Source organism: Mus musculus, chromosome 5 (assembly GCF_000001635.26).
Source record: "Mus musculus strain C57BL/6J chromosome 5, GRCm38.p6 C57BL/6J".
Taxonomy (NCBI): domain Eukaryota; kingdom Metazoa; phylum Chordata; class Mammalia; order Rodentia; family Muridae; genus Mus; species Mus musculus.
Genome location: NC_000071.6, coordinates 114,065,216 through 114,090,133, shown reverse-complemented (window position 1 = coordinate 114,090,133; position 24,918 = coordinate 114,065,216). Strand labels below are relative to the sequence as shown.

At 48.8% G+C, this 24,918-nt stretch overlaps 1 protein-coding gene and 1 long non-coding RNA gene across 4 annotated transcripts in view; one reads left to right on the top strand and one right to left on the bottom strand.

Annotated features, from left to right (window-relative positions):
- The window catches only part of Svop (SV2 related protein), a 64,468-nt gene that overhangs the window by 1,247 nt on the left and 38,303 nt on the right, over nucleotides 1-24,918 (top strand). The window contains exons 2-3 of one of the 2 annotated variants that reach the window (NM_001359214.1): nucleotides 24,181-24,347; nucleotides 24,448-24,608. In NM_001359214.1, coding sequence (NP_001346143.1) covers nucleotides 24,316-24,347; nucleotides 24,448-24,608 — 193 coding nt within the window. In that variant the 5' untranslated portion in view covers nucleotides 24,181-24,315. The remainder of the gene's footprint in view (nucleotides 1-24,180; nucleotides 24,348-24,447; nucleotides 24,609-24,918) is intronic. The other variant, NM_026805.1, reaches the window with a different exon arrangement.
- Nucleotides 250-24,689, bottom strand: Gm16108 (predicted gene 16108). 2 transcript variants are annotated; one of them, NR_166617.1, is made up of 3 exons: nucleotides 24,366-24,673; nucleotides 3,215-3,464; nucleotides 250-697 (listed from the first exon to the last, which is right to left on the bottom strand). It is a non-coding gene; the product is annotated as a predicted gene 16108 (long non-coding RNA). The 2 variants fall into 2 exon arrangements; NR_166618.1 differs by lacking the exon at nucleotides 250-697 and having other exon boundaries at nucleotides 3,162-3,464; nucleotides 24,366-24,689.

Genomic DNA, 24,918 nt, shown 5'->3' with positions numbered 1-24,918 from the left:
ACTTTTACGCTTCTGTTAATAGATCCATAAATACCCCCCAACTAATGACAGCTTCATTTCACGATGCTAAAGGGTACCCGCTTCTAATACCCCAAAGCAAAAAATATAACTCTCAGAACAGACAGCCCTCCTCAAGGAAATCATGCCACGCTCCCTGAGCTCAAACACTGTGTTCCCAGAGCCCAATGATCACCCCGAATACAAAGGCAACCCACAAACTGAAACAATGTTGCTCAGAATAAGAACACGTACTGGGATGTCAGCTTTTAGTGGAATGAATTTTCACACCCCAGCAGACCATGTGATCATGGCAAAGGACATATGTGCCTTTAGCTTTCCAGAATGTAGGCATCATGACATTACATACTAATTTTTTTTCCATAGCTAAAAGAGACTGAAAACTGGGGAACCAGGGTTTGTCTCATTCACACTCGAAATGAGCACTTGTCTACCATGCACAGGGCCTTGGGTACCATCCGTGGTGTGAAATATACAGAAAGAAATTATGAGACTAGGGAAACTTATATATGTATATATGTAATTAATTGAAGCTAGGTTGAGATGCAGGCCTGCCCTGTAATTCCAGCAATTGAGGGACTGAGTCTGGATAGCTTCTAGGCCAGCCTGAGCCACATGCTGTCTCAAAAACACTCATCATCATCGTCATCACCATTATCATCACCATCACCATCATTATCTGGGGAGGAGGGTACACACTGTTAGTTTCAGCACTCGGGAGGCAGAGACAGACAGATCTCTGTGAGTTCAAAGCCAGCTCTACAAGAACATGTTCCCGGACAGCCATGGGTATACAAAGAGAAATTTTGTCTGGACCCACCTCCCTCAATTCTCTCCATGTTTTATAGATAGAAGAACAGATACTAACCTTGGGAGAGGTTAAATGGCTTACTATCAGAGCAGACTGGCTCTGAGTCAGGCAGACTTGGGTTCAAATCTTGACCTCAAGTCAGTTAACCTTTCTAAGACTTGGTTTCCTTAGCTATGAAGAGATGGGGACAGAAGAAGGGGTCAGGTGGACTGCAGCTCAGTATGCGGTCAGCACACTTGGGTACTCGGGCTCAATTCCTGAAAGAATAGCTGTCATAATACTTGGTTCATAGCCGGGCATGGTGGCAGATGCCTTTAATTCCAGCACTCGGGAGGCAGAGGCAGGTGGATTTCTGAGTTTGAGGCCAGCCTGGTCTACAGAGTGAGTTCCAGGACAGCTAGGGCTACACAGAGAAACCCTGTCTCAAGAAACCAAAAAAAAAAAAAAAAACCAAAAACAAAAACAAAAAAACAAAAACAAAACAAAAAAAAAACCCAAAAAAACAAAAACCAAACAAAAACAAAACAAAACAAAAAACCAAAACAAAAAAACTTGGTTCATATGTTTATCTTGGAGGTTAAAGGAGATGTGTTCTGAATGTTTGACAATATAAAGTGATAGACAGTATCTATTTCCTATTGTCATTACACCTGAGACATTTATAAAAGGTAACTATGTAGATTACTATTGCTGAACTCCCCAAAATTGCTGCTTGAAAACCCCAGGGGCTGGAAAGATGGGTTCTACTGTCAAGAACTCTTGCTGTTCTTCCAGGGGACCCAGTTTGGTCTTCAGCATCCATGCTGGGCAGCTCAACCACCATTAACTCCAGTTCCAGGACATCTGACACCTCTTCTGTCCTCCGAGGTGACTTGCACACAGGTGGCATACAGGCACACATACGTATAAACGAAATAAAAAAAACAAACATCCTTTTAAATAGAAAGCCTCTGGCTACCTTTGACTGAAGTCAGAATTAGCCTGTAAATGCTCTGACCTCCCGTTTATTAAAAAAAAAAAAAAAAAAAAAAAAAGAGGAAGCTAAAAAGAAAACAGACAGCCGTGTGAATCTGAGTGGGTTACACATCACGACTTAGATGTTTCTCAGACCCATACCCTGCATATATCATATGCAGATGGCAGGCAACAGATTTCCTGAGAGCAATGTGGTTTAAAAAAATATCCAGAGTGCTGGCAGGAGTGGACTCTGGAACAGACGCGGTCCTGCGGGAGGTTGGGTGCTAATTGACCATAAGCCTGTAAGCAGATTTCAGGGCTGGGGAGGGGAGCAGGGCGAGCATCACTAAGAAAGCAATCCTCTGGTGAACCTGGAGGACCTGTCACATAGCTCTGGGATGGCCCAGCTGAGACCACGGATGGCTCTTGTTGTTCCCCTGCTGACTGCAGGTGACACGCATGTGGGGTATGGAGCAGCCGCAAGTCTGTATGTTGATCTTCCTTATTGTATGAGGCAGGCTTGTGAGATTTCTCTTTTCTGGGTTAGGGCTTTTTCTTTTCAGGGATGATGGAGCCCAGGGCCTCATGCATGCCAAGCAAGAGCTCTGCCACCGATCCCCAGCTGTCAGATGACTCACTGTGTAGACCGGGTTGTCCCAGAGCTCACAGAGATCTCCCTGCCTCTGCCTCCAGAGTTCTGGGATGAAAAAATGTGTGCCACCGGGCCTGGGCACTCAATAATTTAACTTTGATACTATCCTTGGTACAAAGGATTGGATAGATGGCTAAGATAAAATGGTATATGCCTTGAAGAAGATGCCGTCGTACAGTCACAGTATGGTAGCCTCTGGCCACATGTGCTTAATATAAGTTATATAATTTACATGTGAAATAATTTACGTGGTATGATATTGTTCTACCTACGTTTCTGCAGCTGTAACAAGACACCCTGCATTACTGAGGAGAAAAGGGGTTTGGGGGACTCAGTTCTGCATCATAGTCCATCCCCAAAGGAAGTCAGGGCAGGAACTTGAAGCAGCTCATTTGTTGTCCAGGAAGAATGACTTCCACTCAGGGAAATCACCGCACAACCAAAGTACAGCAGGAAGCACGCAGGTTGCTGTTGTTGGCTTGCTGACCAGCCTATACCCAGCTGGCTTTCTGATGCAGTTCAAAACCATGTGCCTAGGGAATGGTGCCACTGCCCACAATGGGCTGGACCTTCTTACATCAATTAACAATCAAAATCGTTCCCCCACCAGAAGGCACACAGGCCAACTTTATCTGGGCAACTTCTCAACCAAGGCCTTCCTCTCAGGCTGTGTGTCCTGTTGATAGTTAAAGCGGGTTGAGACAAATGCATAGAGGAAATAAATATACAAAATCTGCCCCTTTGATTTCAAATGCACACTGCATCACGATAGCTACCTGTAGCTAGGGACCACCTCTGTGTGGGGCACACATGTAGACGTTTCCTGTAACGGCACTGGTCTGCCAGGTTCTGCCACACAGCGCTGGCCTGGGAGACAAGGTGGGCATCGAGTATGCCACATTCCTAGCTGTGACAGCTGTTTCAGATGCGTGTACAACCCAGGGCTGCTCGGGGATCGTGATTCTCCACAGCAAAGAGATGAAGAGGAGCTTCCAGGTGTGGGTAGGAGCCGTTCAGAAACAATACCTGTGTGGAGCATTCCAGAGAGAGAGGCTTTGTGAGGAAAGGTCCTGAGTGGGAAGAGCATGGTGTGTCTCGCAAAAGACCATGGGGCCAGGGCACTCCGGGAGTTAAAGGATGCTGTGAAGTTAGGTCTCCATGCTCTACTGACATCTCACTCTTACGGGGGATCTGAGTCCCCCATAAGTGCTGGGCTCAAATTCTGCCTCTGACACTTACCACCGGGGTGGTTTTTGGTCTTTGTCTTCATCTTTGAGAGGCTAGATGCTCATCTGTGACACTGGGAGCCTGCTTGCCCCTGTGTGGCTGACCTGTTGTAGGAGCAGGGAAGGACACTGGTCCATGGGACTCTGATAAATGCTTCTGTCATTTCTTGCCCCCCCCCAACCCCTACCCCCTGCTTTGGTTCGAGTTGCTGAACTTCATTCTGGTCCCAAAATAAAGCAAGCAGCAGCTACAACCTCCTTTGCAGGAATGCCCGCCTGCAGTGCGGTGACAGCACGTGTTTGAATTTGAACTCTTTTAAAATATTTATACATTTTTAAATGTATGTGTGTTATGATTGTATGTGTGCCTGCATGCGTTCTGTGTGTTCCATGCGTGCTGAGAAGAGATCAGAAAAGGGCTTTGGAGCCCTGAGAAATAGAGGGCCCGGAGGTTGTGACCCTCTCGACAACACAATGCTGAGAAGGAACCCATAGTACTTTACAAGATCAGCAAATGACCTTAGCCACCAAGCTCTGCTCCGGCCCGTGAACTTGAACTCGGGACCCCTCCTCTTTTCAGTGGTTCCCATGACGGCCACACCTCCCTCACACGTGGGCCAAACTGTTGAGGTCAACTTTGGCTCTTCTCTCTCGCATGCTTTTGGTCTTCAGGAAACCTCACTGCTTGCATGCCTCAGTGTCAGCGGGCTCTCTACAGTCACCAGATCCCGCAGGCGCTGTCCCATCTGTTCTCAGCAGGACTCCTCTCCTTGCTGGTCTCTCACTCATGCCCTTGCCTCCCAACGGCCTGTTCTCATCCCACCAGCTGAAGGGCTTTGGTTTTAGATTCAATTTTCAAAAAAGTTTCTATGCGTGGGCCTATGTGTGAGGATGTGCGCATGCGCGTGTACATAGGGCCCCACAGAGGACAATGGGGGCGCTGGGAATGGCTTCGCCGTTGCTCCCAGAGGGACTTTGTTAGATGTTAGATCATGCTGTCACCTGCTCAAAAGCTTCCTGTAGCTTCTGTGCACACTCTCCAGAACAACTGCTGTCCTCTCTCACGTACACCCGTTGGTGACCATAAGAAAAAACCCAAACCAGAAGACGAAGGAAGTGAGACCCTGGACAGGTGACAATTACGCCCCGTGCCTCTTGGAACCGGAAGTGGCTGGGCTACCATGAAATGGTGCCCTGGGGCCTCAGAAACTCAAGAATAAGAATCTACCCTCTTTAGCAGTTCCACCAGCCCGGGGCCTGTATCCACAGGGCCAACCAACTGTGGGATCGAGACGGAGAAGAGCTTTGTCTCCCAGTCAGTATTCACAGGCTGTTTCTGTTGTCTTAGCAACACAGCCTGTGATGCTGACCAGGGACAGGGACTATAAGTAATTGCGGATGCACTAGAGCTCACAAGATGTCTGAGGCCGTGTGCAAACCCCATACCATGTCATATCGCGTAGCCAGACTATGGTTTCCACCAAAGGTTCTGGAACCAGCTCCTGTAGATACTGATGACCGCATACCCCCAAAGAAATGGATACATGGTCTCGAGGAGCCGTTTGCACACCCAAGTGCATCGTGATGTCATCCATAGTTGCCAAACCATAAAGACAGCTCTTATCCATCAACACATCGAGATAGTATAGTATATCTATGTAACCAGAATACTATTCAGCCTTCAAAAGGAAAAGCATTCTGGTCCAGGTTGTGGCATGACCTGGGCGGGATGTAAAAGGAAATGGGCCAGTCTTCATGGGTCACAAGTGCTTCGTGAAGTTGCTTAGATGAGTCCAGAGTAGGCATGTTTTTGGAGATACTGAGTAGAATGGAGCTTGCCAGGGAGTTGGTGGGAAACAGGGACAGGAAGCAGCGTTTAATGGACACAGACTTGGGGATTTTAAAAGATCAGTGCAGCAGGGTGCTGTCGGCAGCTGCGTCACGTGACTGCGCCGCACCATTCAGCACTGAAAATGGCTAAAATGGGAATTGTTCACGTTGCCTTTTAGATGCAGTCTCCTACAGGCCAAGCTAGCCTTGAACTCACTATGTAGCCAAGGCTGGTGTCTTAGTCAGGATCTCTATTCCTGCACAAAAATCATGACCAAGTAGCAGTTGGGGAGGGAAGGGTTTATTCTGCTTACACTTTCCACATTGCTGTTCATCACCAAGGACGTCAGGACTGGAACTCAAGCAGGTCAGGAAGCAGGAGCTGATGCAGAGGCCATGGAGGGATGTTACTTACTGGCTTGCTTCCCCTGGCTTGCTCAGCCTGCTCTCTTATAGAACCAAGACTACCAGCCCAGATATGGTTCCACCCACAAGGGGCCTTTCCCCCTTGATCACTAATTGAGAAAATGCCTTACAGTTGGATCTCATGGAGGCATTTCCTCAACTGAAGCTCCTTTCTCTGTGATAACTCCAGCTGTGTCAAGTTGATACAAACTAGCCAGTACAGCTGGCCTGGCTCTTGAGCCTCTCCCACCTCCTATAATCATGGATTCAGAGATTACAGGTGAGCGCTATCATAAGCAGCAAGATGATAAAATTTATTACGTATATTTTGCATGAATGAAGAATAAAAGCAGTTTCCGTTCATCCTCCAAGGGTAACTCCAAGCTAACCTTTCTTGTTTTGTAGTCTTTAATCACTTAACAGTTTTATTATTGTATTACTACTGGCAGAACGTGTGTGTTAGGTACGTTCGCCACAGCATACACGTTCTGCCAGTGGAGACCAGGGGACAACTTTGTGGAATCAGTTCTCTCCTTCCACCTTCGTACTGGCTCTAGAGATTGAATCTGTATCTGCAGGCTTGTGCCACAAGCCTCCTTACCCACTGAGCCATCTTGCCAGTCCTTTCCTTCCAATATATGGACTCATTTATTTTGCTGCTGGAATTGAACCCAGCCCTCACCACTCATGGGCCACTGTCTTTCCAGAGAAAGGTTCAGAGGGAAGGGAACCCACAAGCTTTCCAAGTGTGGGGGCAGGGCTGTATAACACAGCTACACAGAACTGCTGGACTCCAGCCACCTGGGGAAGGAAACCAGACATAGATTCCTTATTTATTTAATCTCTTTCATCTATTACTTTTTAAAATTATTATTTATTTTATTAAAATAATTATTTAATTATTTAATAAATTTAGTTAATAAATAGTTTAATTATTAAATAGTTTCATTATTTAATAAACTGTTTACTTAATGAATAATTTAATTATTTAATAAATAATGTATTAAAATAATTTTATTAAAAACTATTATTTACTTTATATGTAGTGTACAGGCATGCACATGTGTATGCCCATGTGTGTGGGGGTCGCAGAACCATTTTTGGAAGTTAGTTCTCTCTTTCCACCCTGTGGGGCTGAGGGGATAGAACTCAGGTCACCAGGTTTGACTGCAAGCTCCTTTTACCCACTAAGCCATCCCACTAGTCCAGATTCCTTTCCTTGCGCTGGCTCTTCTGTCCCCCCCCCCCATTTCCTTTGACTAAGTCGAGGAACTTTACTTACTGACAGAATAACCGTCTTTAAAGATGTTGACATCTGCCCACATTTACAGCACCCACATAGAACACACTGTTCGAAAAGGATACATTAAACGGATACATTGTTACTCAGAGACAGAGTTCGACCTGTTCCCATTATTTCATTTACTTTCTTTTTTTCTTCTATATTCCTATGGTGATAACACTCAAAATCTATTTTTAACCATCTTCAAGCTCCCTTGAGTTTATTTCCCCTAAGAGATTGCCCCTCAGCCCTTCCTTTCTCCCAGCCCTGGGTACCCAGTGGTACATTCTTTTTCCCCAAGTTAACTTTCAGAATCGACAGGCTGCAGAGACTCTGTCTTTTGGCCTTTCTGTGCCTGGCTTATTTCACTTAAAATGGTGCCTGCTGGTTCCGTCAGCAAGCTTGGCTGCAAGCCCCTTTACCCACAGTGCTGGCCCCTGGTGTAACCGCTCTATCTGGGTGCACCTGGCGCATTCTGCATTATGTCAGCGTTCTTTTGTGATTGTTAGCTGTTTCTCTTTTGCCTTTATTTGTTTAGTTGGTTGGTTGGTCGGTTTCTGGTTTCTCAAGACAGTTTCTCTGTGTAGCCCTGGCTGCCCTAGAACTCACTTTGTAGATCAGGCTGGCCTTGAACTCACAGAGATCCTCCTGCCTCTATTTCTCGAGTGCTGGGACTAAAGGCGGGCACCACTGCTATGCTCTCTCTCTTTCACTCCTTAATTCAGATAGGTTAAAAAGATTTCCGTAATTCCAACAAAATCACCTAAGAAAACAACCTAAAAGTAGGAGAGATGGTTGGCTTATGGTTACAGAGGTCTTAACCCATGGCTAGTTGGCTCCACTGCCTTGGGATAGCTCATGGCCAATTAGCTTCACTGCCTTGGAATAACCCATAGCTAGCTGGCTCCATTGTCTTGAGATAGTCCATGGCCAATTGGTTCCTTTGCCTTGGGATAGCCCATGGCTGGTTGTCTCCATTGTTTTGGGACTGTGGTACAAATATATCCTTGCAGCAGGGCTGTGTGGCAGAGAAGGCCTCTCAACTTAGTGGATCAAGCAAGCAGAGAGAGAGAGGACAGGAAGGTGGCTGAGAGCCTGGAACCCCTTGAGGGGTCTGCCTCCAATGAATGACCTAACTTCCTCCCACTGGCCCACCACCTCTCAGAGGCTGGCAAGTCTTTACAACAGGCCTTACAGTGACACTCCCTGACACGTAACAGGAGCATTTCTTGACATGATTGACATTTTAGACCTAATGTCATAGTTAGGTATTTAGCCATGTCTCCACCCACTAAATGCCACAACCTACCTCACCCCAGCTTCAATTACAGTTCTTGATACTGTCTCCCAACATTGTCCATGTCCCCATGAGGGCACCCCTTACACAACAAGTTACCTAGTCATGGCCTCCAGAACACCTTCCGATCTCACCTGGAACCCCATTCCTGACTTCCATCCCACCGTACCCCTCATGCCTGCTTCCTCAGCAGTCCCAGCACCATCCCTCATCCCCAGTGTGCCTTTAGCAAGAGATTCTGAGAGCCAACCGGGCAAGAACTCAGTCTTACAACAAAAGAGTCCTTGTTCGTTGTGTAGACACAAGAAGAAAACCTTCCAGCTGGGTATGGTGGCACATGCCTTTAATCCTAGGAATTGGGAGGGCAGAGGCAGGAGGATCTCTGTGAGTGCCAGGCCAGCCAGGGCTGCCCAAGTGAGAGCTTAAACAAAACTTGCCACTGTGAACCACCTTGGAAGCTGTCCACCCCCCCCCCACTCCCCACCCCTGCTGATGGCCCAGCTGGGAGCCGATGCTGGTCATCAGGTTCAAGCAGCCCTGGGCTCAAACCTAACTTTCCTGCTGACTTTGTAGGATGGTTGGGCAGGTGTATTTCCTCCCAGGCCTCGGCTTCAGCATCTGTGAGATGGGGACAGGAAGGAGACCCAGCTTCGGGGGCCCAGTGCTTCCTGGAGTGGGCACTCCTGAGAGAGTACAGAGAACGTGGTATGAGTCTCCTGAATGGCCAATCTCTGTGATCATTTGGTTTGGATGTGAAACGTCCCAACCGGTTCATCTATTTGAACATTTGGTCTGAGGATGGCGGCTTGGACTTGGGGATCTGTGGCACCATCCAGATGTGGGGCTGAGCTGGAGGATGCGGTCACTGCGGGGGGGGGGGGTGACCTTGGCATTTATAGCCTGGACCTGCTTCTGGTCTTCTCTGCCCTTCCTCATCCCTCCAGAGGTGAGTGAGCTTTCCCTGGCACAGTGACAGACAGTGTGCCCTCAGACCATAAGCCAAAGTAAATCCTCTCTCCCCTAAGTCGCTTCCCCTCTGTGTTTCACGACAGCCATGAGAAATGGCTCCCGGAAGTGACTCACTGCTGTGCTTAGCCTGACTGGAGGGCACCCAGGCTTCAGAGCTGGTTTACGGTAGGAAGTGTGGAAGACTTTTGAGTTCTGGGCTAGGTAGGCACGCCGTAGAATACACAAGCAGAGGTTGGTGGTAGATTCTCCTGGGAACCCTGGAAGACCAGACGGCAAGGGAAGCTCACATGCTGCAGGGCCAGGCCCATGTTGAAGCCTCTGGTCTCCAAGTCCTCGTGTGCTTTAAGGGACTCTGCAGCTCTTAGAAGGTGAAGCCTGGGCTGGTGAGATGGCTCAGTGGGTAAGAGCACTGACTGCTATTCCAAAGGTTCAGAGTTCAAATCCCAGCAACCACATGGTGGCTCACAACCATCCGTAAAAAGATCTGACTCCCTCTTCTGGATTGTCTGAAGACAGCTACAGTGTACTTACATATAATAAATAAATGAATCTTTAAAAATATTTAAAAAAAAAAAAAAAAAAAAGAAGGTGAAGCCTGACTGGAGGAACTAAGTCACCCGGGCTGGGCCTTGCGGTTAGAGCTTGACCCTGTTTCCTGCTCCTGCCCACGTACCTCTCCCCAGCTATCACAGACTGTGTCCCCTCAGACCATGAGCCAGAATTAATCGTTCCTCCCTAAGCTGTTTTTTTCTCAGGTGTGTCGCAGTAAGGAAGATCATGAAAACAACTGTAAGTTAGTCATCTGTTTTTCAGATGTAAGATCAGTGCTCCTCAGGCGACGCAGGGTGATAAGGCATCACAAGGAAAACCCACAGAAAACTAAAAGTTCCACGAGTGACAAACTCAGAATTCAGGAGTGGGAGGGACCTGCGAGGGCGTAGTGTCCAACATCAACAGTGAGTTTCTGTCTTCCGTGGACATTCTCAGGATCTTACTGAACTCAGGGACCTTGAGCCACCCTGCTGGGCGCTGAGCATCTGGACTGAGTAAGATGCAGAGCCAGTGATTAACCGACTTTCTCTGTGCTCTTGGTCTCTGAAGGGAAACACTTGCCTGTGGGCTAAGAACATGCATGCTGGCGTCTAGCACAACAGTGCACACCGGTAAGCCCAGCATTTGGGAAGCTGAGGCAGGAGGATGATGAGTTTGAGGCCAGGCTGTCTTTTAAGAAAAGTCATAGGGCTGGAGGGGTTAAGGGGTTAACTTGGGTGTTAGGAGTGCCTGCTGGTCTCATGGAGGGCAAGTTCAGTTCCCAGTGCCCAGGTTGTAAGGCTGGGGCTGGAGCTCTCAGAGAGCCAGCATTCTCTTAAGGCCTCTGCCCATACAGAGACACACACAGACCCACACAGACACACACCACACATAAAAGTAAAATAAATCTTTTTTATTTTTTGGTTTTTTTGAGTCAGGGTGTCTCTGTGTAGCCTGAGCTGTCCCACAGCTCACTCTGTAGACCAGGATGGCCCTGTGTGCTGAGAACTGCCTAAGGTCCTGGTGTATACAGTGTGTAAGGTCCTGGTGTGGATAGTGTCTAAGGTCCTGGTGCACACAGTGTCTAAGGTCCTGGTGTAGACAGTGTATAAAGTTCTGGTGCACACAGTGTGTAAGGTCCTGGTGTACACAGTGTGTAAGGTCCTGGTGCACACAGTGTGTAAGGTCCTGGTGCACACAGTGTGTAAGGTCCTGGTGCACACAGTGTGTAAGGTCCTGGTGCACACAGTGTCTAAGATCTTGGTACAGTCACCACTGCCCCTCCAAACCTCACTTCACCTGCCAATCAACTGGAAACCCTTAGGAGTAATAAGTCCATACTACTCAGGCTTGTCAGCGGCCTACCGAGGCAAAGCATACATACTTAGGTATGTCCCTTGATCCAGTCATGTGGGTCCCTGTCTGTCTATATAGCTTCCACTACATCCATCACCTCCTCGTTTCTGGCTGATAAGGGGCCTTCTCACTCGGGCTTTCAGCCCGTCTGTCTCCCTCCTTACACACCCAACTTGTTCTCTGTTCTCTCTATCCAGATTGACCAGTGGTTTCCTCTTTCACATTAGAATCTCAGTAACTGGGGCTGGTGAGATGGCTCAGTGGTTAAGAGCACCGACTGCTCTTCCAAAGGTCCTGAGTTTAAATCCCAGCAACCACATGGTGGCTCACAACCATCTGTAACAAAAATCTGATGCCTTCTTCTGGAGTGTCTGAAGATAGCTACAGTGTACACACATATAATAAATAAATTAATTAAAAAGATAAAAGTAAAGAATCTCAGTAACAGCCAGGCGTGGTGGCGCATGCCTTTAATCCCAGCACTCGGGAGGCAGAGGCAGGCGGATTTCTGAGTTCGAGGCCAGCCTGGTCTACAAAGTGAGTTCCAGGATAGCCAGGGCTACACAGAGAAACCCTGTCTCGAAAAACCAAAAAAAAAAAAAAAAAAGAATCTCAGTAACTGAAAAGAGAGGTCCCTCCCTACCACAGCAATCTAAGGGCCCCCTCCAGGGGTCTGGACAGATAGTTCAACAGTTAAAAGCACTGGCTGCTCTTCTAGAGGACCGGGGTTCAATTCCCAGCACCCACATGGGAGCTCACACCAATTCTAGTTCCAGGGAGACCCGATACCCTCATACAGACATACATGCTGGCAAAACACCAATGCATATAAAATAAAAATAAATTAAATCATAAAAATAAAGTGAGTCTCATGCTGGCTCTGAAGGAGACTAGGCAAGGCCATTTGTTGGCGAACCTGTCAGTTCCTATTGCTTGAATTGCAGTGTCACCAATGACTGTCACATTCCAGGGACCCCAATGCCAAACAACACAGGCACCTGGGACAAGGTTGGTGTGTGTGTGTGTGTGTGTGACTGGGATTCTAGTCACCTGACTTACAGGTGTCTCCCCCAGGAGACTGGAAGAATGCAGAGGCAGTCACAGCGGTCTGAAGGAACGCTCCAACCTTCTACCCCACAGCCCTGACTGACCACAGTCCCTTCGTGCCCACACAGCCTCCCTCTGGTCATTCTTCCTCTCTCACCACCTTCCAGAATTATCCACGCTGGATTCCTGGATCCCAGCCTCTTTGACATCTGAGAGCCCCGTCACCTGTGCCCCCACACCTAGCTTCTTAAAAAGTGGGTTTAGGATCTCAAGGGCAGGCCCCCTCCTATCCGGCAGGCATGCACTACACCGAAGGCCACCTCTGAGGCATCCCTGTGTCTTGTGAAGCTGTGAGCGCTCAGTCCCCTTGTAGGGGAAGGGATTCCAGTGATCTCATTAACACAGGGGTGACAGCCATGTGAACTTTGTCCCACTCTGTGACCAGCACTGAGCACACCACCAGCCCTGGCCCAACATTCCCTGAAATTACCAGTCTTTTCAAGACACTGTCTCCACAGTGGTACTTTTCGGTTCCCATGGCAACCCTGCAAGGCACCGACTTCGACTTCGATCTCCACTTAAAGCCCTGAAACTGATGACAGGACCTACCCTGGGTCACACAGCTCCTGAATGGCATGGTTAGGAAGAGGAAAGCCAAGGCAGTCCGTGGCGGTACTGAGAACTCTCTTCCGAGGTGGACCCCCTCTCTCTGCAGGACCCTAAATGCTACCCTGGAATGATCACAGTCGATTCAAGCTTTGTTATTTCAGTCTCTATTCAAGGAAGAAGGGCCAGAGGCTCAGATGAAGAGATAAACTTCCGGGAAAGCTGGAGAGATGGCTCAGTGGTTAAGAGCACTGACTGCTCTTCCAGAGGTCCTGAGTTCAAATCCCGACAACCACATGGTGGCTCACAACCATCTGTAATGGGATCTGATGCCCTCTTCTGGTGTGTCTAAAGACAGCTGCAGTGTACTTATATATAATAAATAAATAAATAAATAAATAAATCTTGAGAGAGAGACAGACAGACAGATAGACAGACACTTGCTAGTCCAGCACCTCCAGAGACACAGACCCCTGACTTAAGGTTCCCCATAATGCAGATCACACAGGATAGCTGTTTTCTCAAGCTCTTCCCTTCCTTAAGTAACAAACAAACAAACAAACAAACAAAAACATCGCTGGCTATTTTGGTAAATTATTTTTTTATATATATAGTGTTTAAATGCCAAGAAATCAGAACAGCCAGAGCCAGGCTGTCTTGAGGCCCCGTCACTCAGCCTACGCTGCTTCTCTTTGATTTTTCTTTCACACACGCCCTCCCCTCCCGAGGAAACCTGGGCTCACACAGATGAGAAATACAGTTTTTTGGGGGAGCCCAGCAGATCTTGAAATATAACCCGGCTGGCTGTGTCTAACTTGACATCCGAGGCCTCTCTTTCACATCTGCCCAAAGACAAAGAGCCAGAGTTCCTTCTCAAAGGGAGGAACTGTGTGTTCACAGAGAGCACAGGGAGGGGTCGTTCCCACCCATCGGAGCCTGTGCGCCCCTCACATTGGTCCCATCAGCCCATCGCTCCCATTTCACGGACAAAGTCATCCACGAATATGCACAGTTTTGCCAGGAGCATGCCACGGTGCAAAGTGGACCTGACTAGGCGCTCAGGAAGTCCATGGAACAGAAGCAATCTGCCACGCCAGTTAGAAATGCTGAACACTCACGAGTCTAAAAGGAAAACAGGATGGTTTTCTCCGCTCAGGAACTGCCATTTCCCGCCATCTCGGGGCAATCCTTGTTAAATTGTACATGTTGATTCTGTAGGATGGGGCCAAGACCTGACAGTCTCTTTTTACAAGGTGCTGAGGCTTGAACCCATGACCCAGCCACCCCTAGGCAGGAGACAGACCACCAAAGTGTGAGTGCAGCTCAACCTACGTTCTGCAAGCACCTATGGGAGGCAGGAAGCCTGGCTCAGGACCACAGTGAAATGTCTTGAGTCTCTGGGGTCAGGTCTCAGAGGTCTGTTCTCACACATCCAACTAGGAAGTTCCACTGGCCAGTGCAGACCCGCTTGTGAGAAGGCATGGGATGCACGTCTACTGAGAGGAGATGTGCAAAAGGGGGGGGGCGTGTCTATAGTAGAAAAACGTGAATGAAACTATTTTGGCATCTTGGAGGATGCGGTGGCAGTATGTACTCTGGATAGCACGCAGCCACCACCACATCCCTCCCCAAAGCTTTGCGTCTCTCTTCTTCTGATATTCTGTACTTCTAACTGTAGCAACAGGCAACAGGAGTCTGAGCCAGGAGCACGGTGAGTTCAAAGCCAGCCTGAGCCACTTAATGAACCTTGCTCTCAAAAAACAAAACAAATGATAAAAACATTCTCCCCCTTCCAGTCTCTGCCAACCACCTGTTTGACGTTTGACCTCTAAAGTCGCCCGTTCTGGATCCCCTCATAAAAACAGAATCACAAAGCACTTGTCCTAGGTCTGGCTCAGTCTCCTAGTGTGATGCTTTTAAGATTGTTCTAAATTGTATGGAGCCAGGTGGTGGTGGTTGTGGTGGCAGGGGCGCACGCCTTTAATGCCAGCACTCAGGAGGCAGACAGAGGCAGGCGGATCGCTGAGTTCAAGTCCAGCCTGGTCTGCAGAGAGAGTTGTAGGACAGCCAGGGCTACACAGAGAAATCTTGTTTCAAAAAGCAAAACAAAACAAAAACAAAAAGCAAACAGAATCTAATATCCCACTGTATGGATACGCTGAAGTTTATCTATCCACTACCAGCACACATTTGGGTTGTTGGGCCTTTGACCAGTCTGTTTGCCACATGCATGCCTGGTGCCTAAGGAGGTGGCGAGCCTCTGTGTAAGTTCTGGGCATCGAACCGGGGTCCTTTGCAAGAACAAGTGCTCTTAACCACTGAGCCAACTCTGCAGCCCATGACATGCATTCTTAAGTGGATATTCCATGCATACAAAAATCTCTCCCCTCCTGGAGAACGTTTCTAATTTTAGACAAGGTAAACAGCCAACAACGGCATGCTAGCCGGGAAGAGATGGAAACTCAGAGGATGGCCGAACGGAAATCCAGGCCAGCCACTTGCTGTGTGTCATGGGGTGACTGGCAGATCTGAGTGTAAATGTCTCCTTCTGTGAAAAAGAAGGTTAAATAACCCATGCGACCCTGGGCCTGGTATGTGATGAGCTTTGTCATGCTACATCACAGTCGTCATAGCAACATACATATGGATCCCTGAGATGAACTGTCAACAGAATGACTCCGTGCAGTTACAGTCCCCAAAAGTTTCACACATCAGTGTTAGTTGCAGAGGTAGGGAGCCACTGACAGTCCTTGAGGAGAGGATGTGCGAGGAGTTGGGAGGCCCTAAAACAGATTCAGGCGTGGTCTGCTGATCTTCCCTTTATCTCTAAAATGAACTGATTAATAAGTTCATATGTAAATATTTATATAAATGTAAATGTATGTAAATTTCTTCCCTGCAGTGGTCAGCTGTGATTGTGAACTTGATATAACCTAGAGTCACTAGGGAAGAGTCTTAATGACGGGTTGTCTACACTGGGTTGGCATGTTTGTGAAGAGCCGCCATGTTAACTAGTGTGTGAAGACCCTGCCCACTGTGGGTAGCACCATTCCCTAGGCAGGGGGACCTGAGCTATGTAAGAGAGTAGCAATGGAGCATGCATGTACTCATCTCTGCTCTTGACCGTGGGTATGGCATGCACTAGCTGTCTGGAGTTCCTGCCTGGATTCCCCCAAATCCTGGACCATAACCTGTAACTGCGATCTGAAATAAACTCTTGCTTTATGTCAGGGTTTTTAAAAAATCACAGCAACAAAATTAAACAAGACCTGCCGTCAACAAATTTCATTTTCATTTTCTGTGACTATTATAGCAGATCACACACACATACAGGCACACGTGCGTGCACACACACATATGTACACATACGCAGATGGACACACGGGATGGGGGTGAATTGGTTTTGGGTTTTGAGATAAGATCTCACTGCTCAGTTTAAGTTGTCCTGCTTCTCCTAAATGGCTGGGACTTCAGGTGCATGCCTGTGCCAGGCCAGCTATCTGACTTTGTGATACAAGACCCCTCCTAGGGCAGGTTGACTATGATTGGATAGGTCTCCCATTTCTCCTTTGCCTTTATAAAGCCAGAGGTGCCCTTTGGGCTGGTGCGGTCAGTAATTATTTGTTGAATAAATGAACAGACGTTCTCCAGCCTGACTTGGGAGCTTAGGTGGGCTGTGTTCATTTCAGGATAATAAATATAATGCAAAATTTGTTTTAACTATTTTAAAGTGTAAAACACAGTGGCATGTGAGGTATCCCAAAGCTTAGTCCCTCTTGCCCCAAATGGGAGCCTGATCCCCACTTAGAAGTCACTCCCTTGAGTTTAATGTTTTTAGCAAATTGTATCTTATATCGTGGGTATCCTAAGTTTCTGGGCTAAAAACATTAAACTCAAGAGAACGAAGACCAAAGTGTGGACACTTTGCCCTTTCTTAGAATAGGAAACAAAACACCCATGGAAGGAGTTACAGAGACAAAATCTGGAAGTGTGACGAAAGGATGGACCATCTAGTGATTGCCATATCCAGAGATCCATCCCATGATCAGCTTCCAAACGCTGACACCATTGTATACACTAGCAAGATTTTGCTGAAAGGACCCAGATATAGCTGTCTCTTGTGAGACTATGCCAGGGCCTAGCAAACACAGAAGTGGATGCTCACAGTCAGCTATTGAATGGACCACAGGGCCCCCAATGGAGGAACTAGAGAAAGCACCCAAGGAATTAAAGGGAACTGCAACCCTATAGGTGGAACAACAATATGAACTAAGCAGTACCCCGGAGCTCTTGTCTCTAGCTGCATATGTATCAAAAGAGGGCCTAGTCGGCCATCACTGCAAAGAGAGGCCCATTGGACTTGCAAACTTTATATGCCCCAGTACAGGGGAATTCCAGGGCCAAAAAGGGGGAGTGGGTGGGTAGGGGAGTGGGGGGTGTATGGGGGACTTTTGGTATAGCATTGGAAATGTAAATGAGCTAAATACCTAATAAAAAATGGAAAAAAAAAAAAGAAGTGTAAGCAGAATAAACCCTTTCCTCCACAAAAAAAAAAAAAAAAAAAAAAGAAGTCACTCCCTGTTGCTTGGCAACCATCTGGCTCCTAGCAACCAGTGACCTGCCCTCTGTCTCTCCAGATAGCCCCAGCTCTGGACGTGGCATACATGTGCCAGATTCTCAAGTTCTCTTTGACTGGCTTCTTCATCTGGGTGGGGAGATTCCCTGTGCTCTGTGGCCTGTGTTAATCACTGGAGGGCCTCTGTAGTTCACAGACATGGCAGGCTAGAGCCTGCCCAGGCCAGCTGTCTAGGGCATACTGGCCCCTAAACATTCAGGCCTTCTCAGAGCCTGCTGTTTACCCACCACCCACCGGTGGCCTGAACTTGGCCATCCATTACAGGCGTGCTTGGTCCATGGGTGCTAGGAAATGCTCCCATCGAGACAGGATGCATGAAAGCCAGTTTTCAGGATGGTCCTCGCTTCAAAGGCCTCTGTGGTCTATATCAGCATCCCTCCCCAAGTCCTCTCACAAACACTCTCTCTGCTGTGTCCCCGTCGAAGGCAGTTTATCCCCTCTTGTAATGGACACGTGCTGTCCAGCTGCATGGGACACTCCCGCTCCAGACTGGTGGGACACTAGTCAGAGGGCTATGTCCTTGGCTTCCTGGGTAGAGGGTGAGCCATAGACAACCTGCTTGGCCATAGGGGACCTGGAGGTTCTTTGGCTCTGCGTCTCTCTGGCAACCTAGCTTCATGGTGAAGGGTCCCAGAAAATGACCAATGCTTATCTGATTCCAATAAGCTCCGAAGAACTTCAAAATGAACACTCTCAGCCCCCAGGGAAGACCTTTGGGCCTAGGTATGTACGTTGTAAACAGCTAGAGGGTTCTGGCGACCCCTGTACCATAGTGACAGACTGGGGATGTCACACAGGACTGAGCTGTGTGCTTGGTTTCTGGCTGTAGAGAATGCATGGCTCTCTGTTGGGGTGGTCTGCCTGGTCACACCAGCTCAGCTCAGGCCTCATCACCTGTAGATGCATGGGGTGACACCGACCAAGGGCCAAGTGACTCCAGCCAAGGGTTGTGATTGCAGAGAAAGCCGGGCTGGGAGCCCAGCTCCCTTAGCCTGGGTGGCCCAGGGCAAGTCCCTCATGCCTCGGAGCACTGCATTCAAATTGGTGATCTGGAACCAAGCTCATAGGTTGCTTATCAAGGTAACTGAAGTTAACTTTTCTAAAAATTAGGGTTATCAGAGGCTGGGGGAGCAAAGGGGAATAACTCAATCTGCAAAGCACTTGCTATGCAAACTGTGGACCCGAATTTGAGCCCCAGCTCCCATTTCCTATATACTGTGCACCTATAATCCTTGTGCCAGGAGGTGGACTCAGGCAGATAAACACCTGGAGCACTGATCAGCCCTGAACTCCACATTCACTGAAAGATCATCACCAGAAAAAGAAGGTAGAAGGGTAAGGGAGGTGGCTCAGTGGTTAGAGCACTGGCTGCTCTTCCAGAGGATCCAGGTTCAGTTCCCAGCACCCACATGGAGGCTCATAGCCATCTCCAGTTCCAGGAGCTCTGATGCCCCCTTCTGGCCTCCACAGATACTGCATGCGCGTGACACAGACATACATGCAGGGAAAACACCCACATATATAGAGTAAAAATAAATTAAGATTTCAAAAAGGCATCAAAAGCAATAATGTGGAAAACGGTACAGAAAGACATCTGACAAGGGCCTATTGTTTCTACATGCATGTACAAGCACGTGTGCACACACATGAACATGTACCCATGCGTGCACACACATACACATATACATGTGTGCACATACACATGTGCACATATACATATGCATACACATGCACACCCATAGCACATGGGTACGGGCAGACACATGCATGCACACACACGTGCATACATGCATGCACACATACACGTGTGCACACACACAGCTCATGAGCACCCACAAACCAGCAGGGCCTTGAGCAGCTCCTGGCTGTCAACAAGCTTTATCACTAGCTGTGTGACTTGGTGCTGACTGAGGCGTTCTACCGACAACTCTTCACATTTGTGTAGCACCTCAGAATCACCTTATTTATAGGGGATGCAGATCTCTCTCCTGGGCTAGCATCTGCCCAGCTGTTTCTAGTGTTGGCAGCTTAGAGGCTTCCTCAAATAAAAAGCGACCTATGTCCAAAGGCCACCATCTAGTCTGGAAGTCACAGCCTTTGAACCAGAGGTGCTGTAGCCAAAGACTGGCCTGTGTGTGGGTCCTCACACCTCTGAATGGGGATCTTCCATGCTGCAACCTCCCTAGGGACTTGGTGGAGTCTCTCCCGCTTCTCTCGCTGTCCCCCAGTCCCCGGTTTGCAGTGGGTGTTCTCCGAAGGACACTTTTCTCAGTAAATCTCTGGCCCCAGAAATCTACTTTGCATCCTTTCCAAAAACAAGAAAATCCACCTTAGAACTCACTTGGAGACTCGGAGGACACCAGAACACAAAGCCCACAGATGCTTCAAGGGCCCTGATTATCAAATGTGGGCCAAACCTGCATGGCACTTGCCTCAACACACACTTCAATGGAGTACGAAGCCAGCAGAGGCTCTAAAAATGGGTGGCTTTCCACAAGGCTGCACAACTAACTCAACTAACTGCCTAACGGAGAGAGGACAGAGAGGAACAGGGTTAGCCCTAAACTTTCACCATCTGCAAAAATCAACTCCAAGCTCATCAAAGACAAAACCCCATACACATTTCGAAGAGGGGCTGGCAGTATGGCTCAGTGGGTAAAGGTGCTTGCTGCCAAGCCTGATGACCTGAGTTCAATCTTAGTGACTCGCATGGTAGAAAGACAGAAATGACTCCTGCAGGTTGTCTTCTGATCTCCACAAGTATGCCGTGGTATGCATATATGAACATGCACACACGTGGACATGCACACACACACGCACACACACGTGCGCGCGCGCGCACGTGCAATTGAACAGTTAAAAGAAAACAGGAGATCACGTCATGGCCTTGAGTCCAGGGTCCAGGGTGGTGACTGTTCTAGACTTGACAAAGACACAAGTAATTAAAGCAAAACCAGATGTTAGGGCACATCAACAAAAAACCTTCCTGTGTCAAACGATCACACATTCAGATGGAAAAACCAGTCGTGGACTCAAGAAAATGTTTGCAAGTTTGATAGCTGTTAAGAATCTGCTGCCCAGCCGGGCGTGGTGGCGCACGCCTTTTATCCCAGCACTTAGGAGGCAGAGGCAGGTGGATTTCTGAGTTCGAGGCCAGCCTGGTCTACAGAGCAAGTTCCAGGACAGCCAGGGCTATACAGAGAAACCCTGTCTTGAAAAAAACCAAAAGAATCTGCTGCCCAGAATGAGGAAGGACATCAAGAAGCATGCCAACACGCGACTCAGATCCCCACACACCAGAGGCTGAGGCAGGAGAATGGTGAGTTTGAGGTCAGCACAGGCAACATGGGAAAACCTGAAAAACAGATCATTTAAAAGCACATGCATCGACATTGCTCCAAAGTTGGCATCCGAGGAGCCCTGGAAAGCTCGATGCATGCAAAGAAAGGGCCATTGAGGTAGCTCAGTAGAAAGGATTCCTGCCACAGCCCTGACAACCTGAGTTTGATGCCCAGGTCCTATGTGGTAGAAGGAGAGAAGGGCCTCCTGGAATCTGTCCGCTGACCTCCAAGCTCGTGATGTGGCGTGGGCATGCCAGTGTGAGCACACACACAGATGCGATTTTAAATTTAAAAGCTCTACTTGAAAAACACAGATGAAGTCCCAGTGGGCGGGCTGCTAAGGAGCACTGGTCAGCTGTCCACATTCAAATGGGAACGAGCAATGACTGGAGAGCGCCTGCCCAAACAGGGACCCATGGGTGAGTCACTCTGGCAGTTCCTCAAAATTTTAAACATTTATCAGTTTTTACCCCCAATGAGGTAAAATCAAGGGCTCAGAAATCTGTAAGACCATGTTTGTCACAGCTTTCTTCACAAGGAACAAAAGATGGGAGCAGCCCAAGTCTGTCTCTACAGCGGTCTGTCCATAGGATGGAATAGTATTCAGCCTTTACAAAGGAGTGGGGAGCTGGGCTTGGGAGGGGTTCAGGCCAGTAACCTTAGCCATTCAGGAAGCTGAGGCAGGAGGATCACAAACTCAAGGCTAGCCTTGGCTATCAAGTGAGTTTAAGGCTAGCCCGGGTATCTTAGTGAAACTGACAATTTTAAAAGTAAAAAGAGAGATGGGCGTATCTCAGCGATGCAGAATTTGCCTCGTAAATGCACAAGGCCCTAGATTCAGTTCCGAGGACTGACTAGGAGCAGGACTAACCACCTGCTGGTTCACTGCCTCCCTGGGGCACTCATTTTTGCAGAGACAGAGTGACATCTGTTGGGTGTAGAAGCAGTGGGGATCTGGGGCTCAAGGGGACAGGGTCTGAGATGTAAAGGTGAACCAGGTCCAGAGAAAGGGCGCCCACTGGCTGTGAGTGTTCTCCATATGCTGCTGAACAGGACATTTACACGGGTTGGGGTGGCCGGGGTCATGTTATGGGCATCTGACGTCGTGGAAAACAGAGTGGGAAGAAGAAATGAAGTTCTAGCTGTTCTGGAAAACTCGACCCAGTTACCACAGCCCATGTGTTAGGATGTGGGGGCGGGGGTGGTGACAGGCCTCTTTCTCGGGGGTTAACTTGAATACTGAGGCACGTATGACTGAGGGAGGGTCGTCTGTGAATGCTGACAAGTCTGCAGCATCAGCTGAATGAACCCCAGGGCTGGTGGTATCTCGCGGCACGGCTCGGCCCTCCGGAAGTGTTGAGTGGAAAGGAGAAAGGGGATTTCTGAGCATTTTATATGCTTGAAATAGTTCTATGCAAAGAATTTTCCACACAAAGGTTTGAAGTCCATGGAGCTATGGCAGACATGGGTGAGGGGTACGGAGAGTCAGGCTTCTAGTGTGCCTGGAACAGGAGACTTTGAGCCACACAGATCCAGGCTGGAACCCTGGTTGTGTGTCCGTGGGCATGTCACATGACATCAGGGCCTCACTGTTCCTGTCTGTAAAATGGGGATAACAGCAACCTCACAGACCGGCCTCACAAACCGAGCAGGAAGAAAATGCCAGCCAGGCTGCACAAAGCACACTGGTCCCACACTGTTCATGGAACGCCAGAGACAGACCTGTTAGCCACAGGTTTCAACTTAACCACCCCACCCGGCCCTTGGCCCCCCTTCCCAGCACGGCGTAGCTAAGGATGCAGACTCTGGCTGTCCTCACACCCCTGTAATCCAGCATGAATGTATTCTGGAAACTTCCCAAGCGGGGCAACCTCCCTCTGCTTCTAAAAGAAAACACATTCCATGTCTGAACACGGTATGTCTCGAGAGTTGAGAGGTCAAGACTTGAACACCACAAGACAGTCATTTGTGGGAGCCCTCACCTAGCGTGTGAGAGCCCCGGGTTTGAGTCTCAGCATAGACAGTGTCACATGCAGGGCACCCCAGAGCTCAGGGAGTGGAGGCTGGGAAATCTGAAGTTCAGAGTTATCCTCAGCTGTATGATGAAGTTGGGGCCAGCCTGGGCTACATGAGACTGTATCAATAATAACAATAATAATAATAGTCATCACCATTATCACCATCACCACCACCATCATCACCACCACCATCATCATCAGTTTGTACCGAGCTTGCCACCCCCTCTGCCTCTTCAAACACGGGTTCATTTGCTCACTTGGCCTCTCCACTGTTTGTGATTTTTCAGTCACAGGCTTGAGCCTCTTGCACCGCACAGCTCTCTCCCCTGGGAGCTGGGAGGTAGAGCTCTCTTGACTGTTGGTGCTGTGACCTCTGACCTGGGCTGGCTGGCAGCAGAGGCCTTGTGTTTGGGCAGGAAGAGGCTGTAAGGAGACAGCTCACTCGGGTCTCAGCTTCAGATGAAGAAACAGCCACCCTTCCCCCGAGAGAGGCAAGACAGAGCCTAGTCTGGACCAGGGGTGGCGAGGCACAGCTGTGATGTACTTAGAGAGACTGAGGTGGGGGTGGGATCTGACGTTCATGTCTAGCCTGGGCTGCACAGTGAGACCCTGTCTTTATTAAAAGCAGAGGGACAGAGGGAGGGAGGGAGCGAGGGGGAGAGACAGGGAGGATACATAAGTTTGAGGAAGGAGAGGCACAGCTCAGAGTTCTGTCTCAGAGTCTTAAATGCCCTCATTGCCAGATGAATGGGCAGAGTGGGGAGTGAGGAGAAGCCCGGGAGAGTGGAGAAGAAGAGCCCTCAGGGTTGGAGGCCATTTTAAAGAAAAGGAGAGTAGGGTCAGGACACAGTTATGGCCATGCCACGGTCGAGAGACGGAGGAATGTGGGTTTCAGTGTAAATTCTCCCAATTTGAAGTTTTGGGTCCCCTTAGATCAAGGCCAAACAGAGCCACTTCCCTGCAGAAGACCTGAGTGTGACCCAGTCCTCACCCGTGTCACAGACAGAGGTTAAAGGCCCAAACAAGTGCCCCCAAGACACACCTCAAGGTGACGCTCTGAGACATACACACACACAGCGGTTGACCCACGAGGCCAGGAGACCTTGTCACGGTCTGTCTGTATAAATACGCATTCTGACATCCCCACCGATGCATTCTGGGAACCGTTAAGGCAGTGCATGACTCTGTGTCACAACAGGACCCAGGCCTAGGACAAAGGTACAGTCGTACACACGAGAATCCCGGCTGCTGGTTCTGTGCAGAGTCCAACCGTCCAACTGTCAACTGATCAGAACTCCAGTTCCCCACCCCCCACCGACCAAATTCAACCTAAATGCCAGGCCTACCCGCCCAGAGCTCAGGACGGTGAGAAAAGCCTGTTACCTGCCTCGGGTGGGAAGGCCCCACAGCAAGGCCATCGGGTGAGCACCCTGGCCATCCCAATCACGTCTGCTTCCGTCTCCAGGGTGGTGAAATTCCGACGCACAGGGGAGAGTGCTCGGTCAGAGGACGATGCGGCTTCCGGGGAGCATGACATCCAGATTGAGGGGGTCCGAGTGGGCCTAGAAGCCATCGAGCTGGATGATGGAGCCGCTGTCCCCAAGGAGTTTGCCAATCCCACTGATGGTGAGAAAAGCCCTGGTGGTAGAAAGTTCTTGAGGAGGAGCAGTTGGGAAGGCTCTGAGTACCAAAGGGTGACACGGAAGTGGAGGCTGGAACTTCGGGAGGTCCGGTGACATCACAATCCATGACAGTTGCATCAGCGAACGGTTGGCTGAGAAGGGCAATGCTGGCAACAGTGATGCTGATGATGCTGATATTGTTGATGGTGGTGATGATGGTGCTGATACTGAAGGTTTTGGTTATGATGTTAGTTCTTTTTTAAAAAAAATATATTTATTTACTTCATGTATGTAGGTACACTGAAGCTGTCATC